Source organism: Cyclospora cayetanensis, unplaced genomic scaffold, assembly GCF_002999335.1.
Source record: "Cyclospora cayetanensis isolate NF1_C8 unplaced genomic scaffold, CcayRef3 CcayRef3_contig_158, whole genome shotgun sequence".
Classification (NCBI taxonomy): Eukaryota; Apicomplexa; class Conoidasida; order Eucoccidiorida; family Eimeriidae; genus Cyclospora; species Cyclospora cayetanensis.
This window is the reverse complement of record NW_020312101.1, coordinates 45,630-54,241: the sequence shown is the minus strand read 5'-3', so window position 1 is coordinate 54,241 and position 8,612 is coordinate 45,630. Positions and strand designations below refer to the sequence as shown.

The 8,612-nt window shown below is 49.6% G+C and overlaps 2 protein-coding genes across 2 annotated transcripts; both read right to left on the bottom strand.

Annotated features, from left to right (window-relative positions):
* Window positions 1-2,955: 2,955 nt before the first annotated feature.
* On the bottom strand, window positions 2,956-4,061 carry LOC34618926. Its single transcript, XM_026336971.1, has 3 exons — window positions 3,668-4,061; window positions 3,157-3,625; window positions 2,956-3,124 (listed from the first exon to the last, which is right to left on the bottom strand). Exons 1-3 carry the CDS (start codon window positions 4,059-4,061, stop codon window positions 2,956-2,958), a joined length of 1,032 nt encoding a protein of 343 aa, XP_026192756.1.
* A 1,383-nt stretch (window positions 4,062-5,444) lies between these two features.
* On the bottom strand, window positions 5,445-8,508 carry LOC34618925. Its single transcript, XM_022732238.2, has 4 exons — window positions 8,447-8,508; window positions 8,043-8,365; window positions 7,665-7,883; window positions 5,445-6,538 (listed from the first exon to the last, which is right to left on the bottom strand). Exons 1-4 carry the CDS (start codon window positions 8,506-8,508, stop codon window positions 5,445-5,447), a joined length of 1,698 nt encoding a protein of 565 aa, XP_022588254.2.
* Between the last annotated feature and the right edge of the window lie 104 nt (window positions 8,509-8,612).

The following is an 8,612-nucleotide window of genomic DNA, read 5'->3' as shown; positions in this document are numbered from 1 at the left end:
CACTGTCACCTTTCTACCACGAATTCACACTTCTGCTGACTCTTCCATACTCGCCCATTCCCGCTGCTCGTAGGCTAAGTTTTCCTTCGAGTTTCCCAGTAATGATACCGGGCAAAAGCCAACAAGACGGAAAGCATGCTGAGTCTCGGTTTTTCATGCTGCTCTGCTGCGCCGCTCACATGAAGACTCTGCTCTACCTCTTCAAGGCATCTTTCTACCGCGTTTCCCGTGGGTGAATCGAGCGTTGTTGACAGTACCACGAGTTGCTTCTTCTTAGCGCTCTCTAAAATCTGAACATCACGATGCGGAACTGTAGCCCCATGTGCGCATTTCATTTTGCCTCCCATGGTACACTTGGAATTGTATCTGGTGCAACTCACAAGTTGTGAAAAGCGATTATATCTCTCCATGCAGATTTGGAATGGCATTAAACTGTAAAACTTTTGAGAATCCTTTTATTCTGCCTCGCGTCAGTAAAACTGAGTCCTATGGACTGTGCCAACGAATGAACAGGCAAATTGCAACGCTGAACCGTCTTCTCGTATCACATATCCACTCCATATTCAATGCCTAGCGACGAAAGCAGTTTTCGATCATTTGTGCATTCTTGCGTCGTCCATCTTTGGCCCTTGGGGAGGCAGTAACTGCGGAAGTATTCTCCGTGACCCCTTCATTGAGACCGAAGCCTGCGTGGGAGCTATGAGCCCTCTTCGTTTGCCAGGAATACTATGTCCGCTTAAGTCAGTCCCGCTGCTCAAGTTCTTTGGCTTTTGCATGCTCCTGCAGTCTAGGGATATGCGGCACAATACCCCGCAATCACAGCAGAGGCGAGGTTAAGGCTAATGGGAGCTGCCTAGGATTGCGGGTTCCTCTGGATCTCTTCTTTTAGCATTATACTGTAGATCATGCCCGGTTCACCCAGACCTGTCATTCCTGAATTTCGGATCCCGATAGGGTCCTCTTTTCTTGCCAAACAGGAAATTGCGCTTGTTCGCGTCAAATACTCAAGAGTAGTCCATCACTTGCGGAAGCTTTTCGATCTGCTGCTTCTTCGTGCGTCGCTGCCCAACCTGCGGCCACTTGACCTTATGCTTTGCATTGACCTGGGAAATCCACTGACAAATCAAGTGTTCATCCACTTTATAGCTTTTGCGAATCAATATCTCATAGATTCCAGTATAGCGACTTCTTGATGACTTCATCTTCTTTAGCTTTTTCAGTTCCTCAAAAGCTTGCCATTCTGCCAACCTTGGCATGTACAAATAAGTCAGGTTTGGGCTGAAGGCTGGAGCTGCAAATTTCCCTGCAGGCACACGATTCGCTTTACACATGTAGAGCCACCATCGACGTGCTTATTCTTTCGCGAACCATGCGCAATGGGGGCTCGTTTATGTTTATCTGGGGGTAGTGAGCGAGGTACGCCATTAACCGTCATGAAATTTCCGAGGACTTGCCCTCCTAACGGCCCGCACTCTTCTTGGGTCTGCATATATTCATCGACGCATCCATTAAAAATATATGGGTAGACAAGTGATGCCCTTCCATTCGGAGCCGCTGTGTTGACATGTATGGCTGAGCCGCTCCCCCCCGCCGCGGCAGGGTTGGCCCACAGGTAACTTCTATTGCGGGAGTTTTTCCAATCCCAGACTGTTGCCGTAAATATCCTAACTTTCAAGTCGACAAATTACTCGACCGAAGACAGACAACTGCTCTAAGAAGCCTAAACTCGTGCTGTCGGTAGGCCTGATATCCCACTCCATCCACAGTCAGTGGATGAGGGGGGAGGAGCTGCATCAAGCCATGCGATGCACTCAAATGTAAGGCTTTGTCTACGGTGCCGTTATGAAGGAACTTCACTAATTACCAACTTGAACACAAGCTGCTCAGTACTCTCTCAAAAGCGCTCCAGTCTCTTCCTGCTTTCGCTAGTCAAGGTTCTGATATGGAGGGAAAGGAGCAGCTAGGGCGCGCTTTAATGCACCCGTCAGACACTGTGAACATTCACAGCAGGTTGCACATAGCATTTAGTGCACATGCACACAACATCGCGTCTTGTGTCGAGCTAACAGTGCACAGTAACAAGCAAGACATAAAAGGGAACCAAGAAATCAAACATGCTCTAATTCTTGAGCAAATACAAGCAATGAATACGAACGCGCCCACCACCTAGCAAGCTGTCGCTTCGCTACTTACGACAGGACACGAAGCCGAAGGAATACAGCGCGTGATGGGGTGCGGAATCAGGCAGCCACATCAATGCAAGATCTAAATAGAATGGCCAGAGAGCGGATGGTGATTTGTACACCTTGTTTGCTGAATTGTAGGGCAGCCCGTTCTACGGAGTCGCACACTACGAGAAACTCCTCTTACACGGATTCACATCTGGCTTGTTCGATGTTCGCTTGCCCTAGCGCCTAAACAACCCGAATTTGAATGCGCTGGTTTCCTCTGGACACGCGCTCGTAAGCTAACGAATCTGCCCGCCACCATTGCTGTCTCCGGTGCAGTAACAGGCACTCATACGTGTCTTGCCGGTAACTCACAGCCAGAAATGTGTCGCAGCCCCTACGTCCCAATATGAGAAAAATGGATTTGTACGTTTCTGGATTGCGTGCCTCTCATCCCTCTGCACGCTACAATCCTCGCGTGCTGCAACGAGTCGTGGCGGACAAAACCCGAATGGTGTTTTGAGCTGTGGAAAAGAACAAGGATAATGACTACCCACAGAAAAAGGGAAGCGGCTACGACGGATACGCGGCTTGATTGCCCATCTTATGTTAATCCGTCCCAGCCATTTAATCCAAACGCACCCACAGAAGCACAGTGATTGCACAGCAGTCTTCCCTTGCAATGTGTTGCTTAGTAACAGACCCGCCAAGCATAGAAAATGAGAGTTAATATCATGGTTAGGCCCCTGTCTTTGCGTTTTGCGAGCATTCTCCCTACTCCCCATCGCTACCTCAATGAATTAAAGCGGGTTACTTCGCCCCTGGCTCTGCTATGATGGATTCCTGCGTGTGCTCCGTGGACTGACCCAGAGCGCTCTGCTGGGGAGGTGCTTGGTCCCGGCTGCCCTCCGTTTGCTGGTTGTGGTGTATCGTTATCTCCCGAGGAAGCATGAAGACTCTCAAGACCCACACTTTGGCCCCGTGGAGCCCCTCACGGGAGGCCCCCAGAGCATAGGGCTGAGCAAGCTCAACGTCCACTAGAGCAGCGGCAGCATCGGGGGAGACAGCTGCAGGTTCAGCAGATCCTTCAAGCAGCATCAATGCCACGCCGCATGGAAAGAGGAGCAAATTAACTTTGCTGCATGTTTGGCCCATCCAATAGAGCACATATTCATCAAGTGTGCGCCGTACAGTTGCAGAGATGGTGAGCAACAGCACCAAAACCCACCCTAGAGGTGCCAGAAGCAAAGCGAGCACCAAACAAGCGTATATACACAGCCAGGCGCTTTTATACGCTGAGTTCACCTCTTTCACGCCCCCAAACACAACTGCATTATGCTGCACCAACGTCGATAAATCTGCGGTCTCGCCGATCGGCACAGTACCAGACCGAAGGGCACGCAACAGCTGCACAGCTCTCTCATGCTCATCCGAGCTCAGGTATGGAGTTGCTGCTTCTGTCGGTGGTATGCTGCTGTAGGCTGTATGCTGCTGGATGCCTTCCACTGCGGCAGCGGAAGGGGCAGTACTGAGAGACCTGGATGCTGAATGCAGCAATGCAATCCAATCAAAAGGAGGGCCGTTGGCTCCAGAACAGCATGGGCTCCATCCGCAGCGCCCTGAAGCGGCTAAGATGTGCGGAGATGCAGCAATGATATCTACAGACTGGATGCGGCTCTCGAAAGCCAATGGCGGACAAGGAGAAACGGGAATAAGGCTCCCTATAGATACAGGCCCCCGAAGAGCCGTCTGAACCCCTGAAAGCCTGCTAATAGGGGCTCTGACACCACTGCTGGAGGCGGTTGGTGCAGCATTTGGGGCAGAAGGTTCCCCTAGGAGTGGGTCTGACATGCTGCTAGGCCCTGGAGCACCTGTGGGGCTCACAGCTGCCATCTTCAAGCAGGCATAAGAGAGTAGACACGACTCGTTTTCTTAGTGGTACACGAGCGTCTCTCTGGCGTTTGGTAGCTGCGAGGATGGGGGGAAGCCGCAAGAGAAACTGCACAAAAGTGACCCAGCAGCACTTCACAGAAATGGTTTGCCCTAAAGGGCAGCAAATTCAAGTCAACCAATGGAAACAGCTACCCAGCAGAAACTGAGGATCGTGAAAGCAACAGAGCGCGCCCAACAGGGCACCCCTGTCCAATTTTCATGCTGGTGCACCACCCAGCTTGTGGTCCGCTGAAAGCAGAACACCGTGGCCGACTTTAGCAGTAAATTCACGGTCTATTTCATAATTTAAGGTTGCTAAATACAATTTTTGACTGCCGATACCGTTAACTTCCAAAGAAAATTTGCAATGCAACGGTAAGTGGACAGCTAATGACTGGTCGTCCGTGCAATGGTCAAATGGCAATGCTTTACCCGTTTCCTCCATTCGAATAGAATGGAAGAGCTTCCAAGCAAAAGTGTTCTTATTTCTTCCGGCATAACTAAATCAATCATGGTTGATTTTACAGGCTTCTGTTGTGCCACGGCTACTTTAAAACAGCGCCCATATGTCCAGATCCAGTCTTGTGGGTGTCTACAGTAAGAGAACACCGCTTAAACGTGCGCAAGGGCAACGTTCAACAGGTTCCGTTCATTGCAATAAAGCTATGTTCTGCGAGTTGTAGCTTGTTAGATTAGTAGCAATCTGGTGATGCTAAATGCAAGCTGCGTTTTATTTGAGGTGATGTATCTTACCACAAGCGAAATTAACCCGCTTGGAGAAAAATTGGTAACCAGGAGACATCTCCCATTAGTGTCGGTACTTTGAGCTCGTGATAAGTGCCAAAGACGCAGACCTCGGGCATCTTCTAGTGAACAAGATGAAAAAATGAACCCTACACACGAAGCTTCCCACTGCGACTACCGGACCCATTACGCTACATCCCAGCTATGATGTGAAATGCTAATTAGGGTTCGATTCAAAAGGATAAAACAGTTGGAGTGAGTACTTTAACATAGTGTGCCACGTTCAAACGGAGAAAAGGCACGCAAGCGAGAGTCTTACCCGCGTACTGATAGGCCTACACGTATCCTGATCTGGTTGTTTACCCATGGATTTGGCGTCATTGAAGTCTTGCGAAAAGGACCACATACCAGAAAACCGCAGCACACTCAAATTGACCCCCCCTCTGGCCCCTGTTCTCTTCTCAGGTGTTTGTGTGCCAAATCATGCCGGTTGTCTTGTACTGCGGCCGGAATATTTCCCCATCTAAACAAAGCACGTAAAAACAGTAGCCAACATTGCAGAAGCAGCATCAGCAAGCATAAGAATGAGCAAGAGACCGCTCAGAATGGGTGTCCAACAATCATAGACTCGAACGGGATGAAATTAGCATGCGGATACATATCTGCGGGATCATGTTCTCCGTAATTGAGCTCCGATGTTGGCCTGATGTCCTTCCCTTTTCTGATTTCGATGTTGCTCTCGGACTCTCTATTATAATCGGTGCCTCTAGCAATTGCAGCTTTTACCAAGACTTTGTAGTGGCCGTCCTGTTGCAGAACTACCACAGTTGTGAAGTCCTTCGCCTCTGTCCCTCCGCAGCCAAGAGGTAGAATCACTTTCCTTCTATTCCACTCATTTTTGCTGCTCATAGCATCGACCCGAATGGAGTGATCTAGGGAGTTATGGTATACATAGATGTATTCAGGACTCAGCGCCGCCACTCTGGTGTGCATGATACAGTTAAGCGAGTCAAACAGTAGTCTTCCTACAGTTGTTGGGGCCTTCAAAATATCCACTGCATCATCAATCATAAATCCTTCATCAAGCTGTTGCTGAATAAACTGATTTGGGGGTATAGGTTGTAGTGTCGTCATCATTTGCTTGGTGATACGCGTAAGATGGATGTCCAGCCGAACCATAAGGCACCGGCCAGTTGGCTTGGTGCAAAAGGCAGAGTATGTCGTGTTTTCATCTACCATGCATTCAGCTGGAACATGAAGAAACTGAATTCTAGGAAATGGTCTCTTGAAAACTTGAATCCATTCCGCAGCTTCTTCAACATAGCCCAACATTATAGCATTATGAACTGGAGTGTATGCAAGGGAAATTTTGGACGAATCGGAGATCCCAATATCGGCCACAGAATAAAAGTTGACGGTCAAAACGCACTCCGGAACTTTCCAGTAGTATGGAATATTGGATTCGCTGGTGTCCGGTCCTTTGAAGATCTCCCCCACCATCCCCGTCCACTGTTTCATGAGCTGCCGTATTTCTTGGTTCGTTGCCACTTGAGTGGCAAGATTTATCATGGCTACCGAGAAAGAGAGACGACGCGGCGTGTGGCCACTCTCCAACAATTGCACAGCAGAAGAAGAGGGGAGGGAAGAGGAGAGCGAATCTAAGCCCCCATCTAGGGCGGACGACGATCCCTCAACTGGCAAAAGAGAAGGGAAGAGACGAGATGAGCTAGCTCCATTGCTGCTGCAGTTGAGTGTTGCTGCTGCCGCGCAGAGCAGCAGCAGACGAGCGCCTCTGCTTAACAGCCGCATATGGGTTCTGTGAATGCTTGTGAGGGGACGGTGCCATAAAATAAAGGGTACACAGCCAGATAACACGCTCTGTAGTGCCTCCCCCAGCAGAAATTGCACCCCAGGGTGGTTAGATGCACAGAAGCGAAGGAGGCACAGCAAAAACGAGCCTGGCTCGTAGCCAGGGAGAGGAAAGAAGACGAATTGGAAAGGATTCCCTCACTGCTTCAGTGGTAATGAGAGACTAAGCCAGTTAAATCAACAAAGAACATGAAAATACAAGGCTGAAAAAAAGCAAAAGGAGCCATCGACCCAGAGGCCCCCGTAGTGCTGCGACGCAATCTTTCCCGCTCTCACAATATTATCCCTGGCCATGCTCTTCTAATTTTCGTACTGCTCGTTAGGTAGTTCTGCTGTATAATATATTTTGCTTAACAAAAAGCTTTCTTAGTCCTGATTTCTCACTGCTCCGCCAATGTTCTACGCTCTTCCACCAAAATCCCCGGGAGCCACCGGACAGGTATCGATACAAGCCCTGACCTCGTAAACATGAATGCTAACCACACAACCCTCAAGCTGAAGCTGCTAATTATAATCTTCACAGTTTGGGCATCATGTCTATTCCGCAGAAAGGGAAAAGCGGCTTTTACTGAATCCAATATAGCATTGTGCTTCGATTAGTTTACTAGTGTAACCACTGAAGTGGAAACCACTCTTTGGGGTGGACTTATTGGGGGATATCTTTCGTCAACGCAGTTAAGAAGAGCTGAAAGTCATTGATGCATAGCAGCATCGGCAGATGTAGATGCCAAATAAGTTTAACGTTTAAATAGCGCAGCTCCTCAGTGTGCCCCTACCGGTTTGTGCAACGGTAGCAGCTACGACTTGTCTAAGCCCAGTGAGCACTAATGTTGGAAAAAAGAGGAAACGGGGAAGAAAGAGAAGGTTGGAACGCTGTTTGTTGCTTGAAAGCAGGAAAGTCAAGGTATTACGTCATTTAAAGGTGCCACGCCCGAGTCCATCATATTATGCCTCCGCTTATGCATTCCTTTCTCCCCGAGTCGTTGACACCTTTTGCTCCTATTCTTCGAGCATTTTCCTTTTCTACTGGCTCCTTCTTTGCACTAATGGTTGCCAATCTCAGCTCCCCTTGGCTGTTCTCCCCTATAAAATTCCGTTTCCTTGGTTTTGCTCCACGTGCAGCAGTAAATGGAACGCGACCTCTAATGTGTCTATACGAACCACCTAATGCTAATCCCTAGCTAGGCCTTAGATCCTAATAGAGCAGACTTCCATGAGCAACGTCGCTGCCTTGACCGAACGGCAGTCGAAAACAACATACGCTGAGGCCCGAAGCCCAGTCTCCAAACTCTTCCGTGGAAGTCTTTAGTTACTTGAGCTGCTCCTTGCCTGTAACGTAGTCCTTCACCCTTTGAATGAGCTCTGCCTTTGTGCCCCCCGTCTTTTGTCGCCAGCGCCCTAAAGCCCCCCGAAGCTGCGCAACGGTGAGGGTTTCGAGCTGGTCAGACACCACGAGCGATAGCACGTACTTCTCAGCAAGTAAGCCCTCCTCCTGAACACAGCAGAGCTTCTTGGGGTGCTTCGCAGCCTTTGCATTTGCCGAGGCGTCCTGACGAGAGGCCGCAGGTGCAGCCGTATGAGGACTTCCGGAGAGGATGCACCGCTTCCTCGAACCTTGGAGTTCGTCTTTTCCAGCTGTTGCGTCCCGAACCCTGCAAAGGAGACAAGACACCACACCTTAAGGCCTTACAACGCGTGTAGGAGAGTAGTTTGAAGAGAATCTACAGGGCAGCAAGCTCCTGGAAGGGAGGTCCCCGAAGGCAGCGTCTTGAGTGTAACAGACCGTTGCGCCCATTCGAGTAAGGGCCCGTCGACGACGGAAAATCGTTCTGCATCAGGGAGCAGAGGATCATGAGGGTTGGCAGGGAGGGAGAGACGGAGGGAAAATGCCTCCAAGGT

What these genes read in the sequence shown, in the direction of transcription:
- LOC34618926 (XM_026336971.1), bottom strand. Translation starts at nt 4,061, where the DNA reads ATGGCAGCTGTGAGCCCCACAGGTGCTCCAGGGCCTAGCAGCATGTCA. An exon ending in TTCCGCTGCCGCAGTGGAAG is followed by an intron (nt 3,626 to 3,667) that starts GCATCCAGCAGC and finishes TACCACCGACAG; the next exon opens with AAGCAGCAACTCCATACCTG. An exon ending in CTGGGGGCCTCCCGTGAGGG is followed by an intron (nt 3,125 to 3,156) that starts GCTCCACGGGGC and finishes GGGTCTTGAGAG; the next exon opens with TCTTCATGCTTCCTCGGGAG.
- LOC34618925 (XM_022732238.2), bottom strand. Translation starts at nt 8,508, where the DNA reads ATGGGCGCAACGGTCTGTTACACTCAAGACGCTGCCTTCGGGGACCTC. An exon ending in GGTGAAGGACTACGTTACAG is followed by an intron (nt 7,884 to 8,042) that starts GCAAGGAGCAGC and finishes GCTAGGGATTAG; the next exon opens with CATTAGGTGGTTCGTATAGA. An exon ending in AAAGGAATGCATAAGCGGAG is followed by an intron (nt 6,539 to 7,664) that starts GCATAATATGAT and finishes CTCTTTTGCCAG; the next exon opens with TTGAGGGATCGTCGTCCGCC.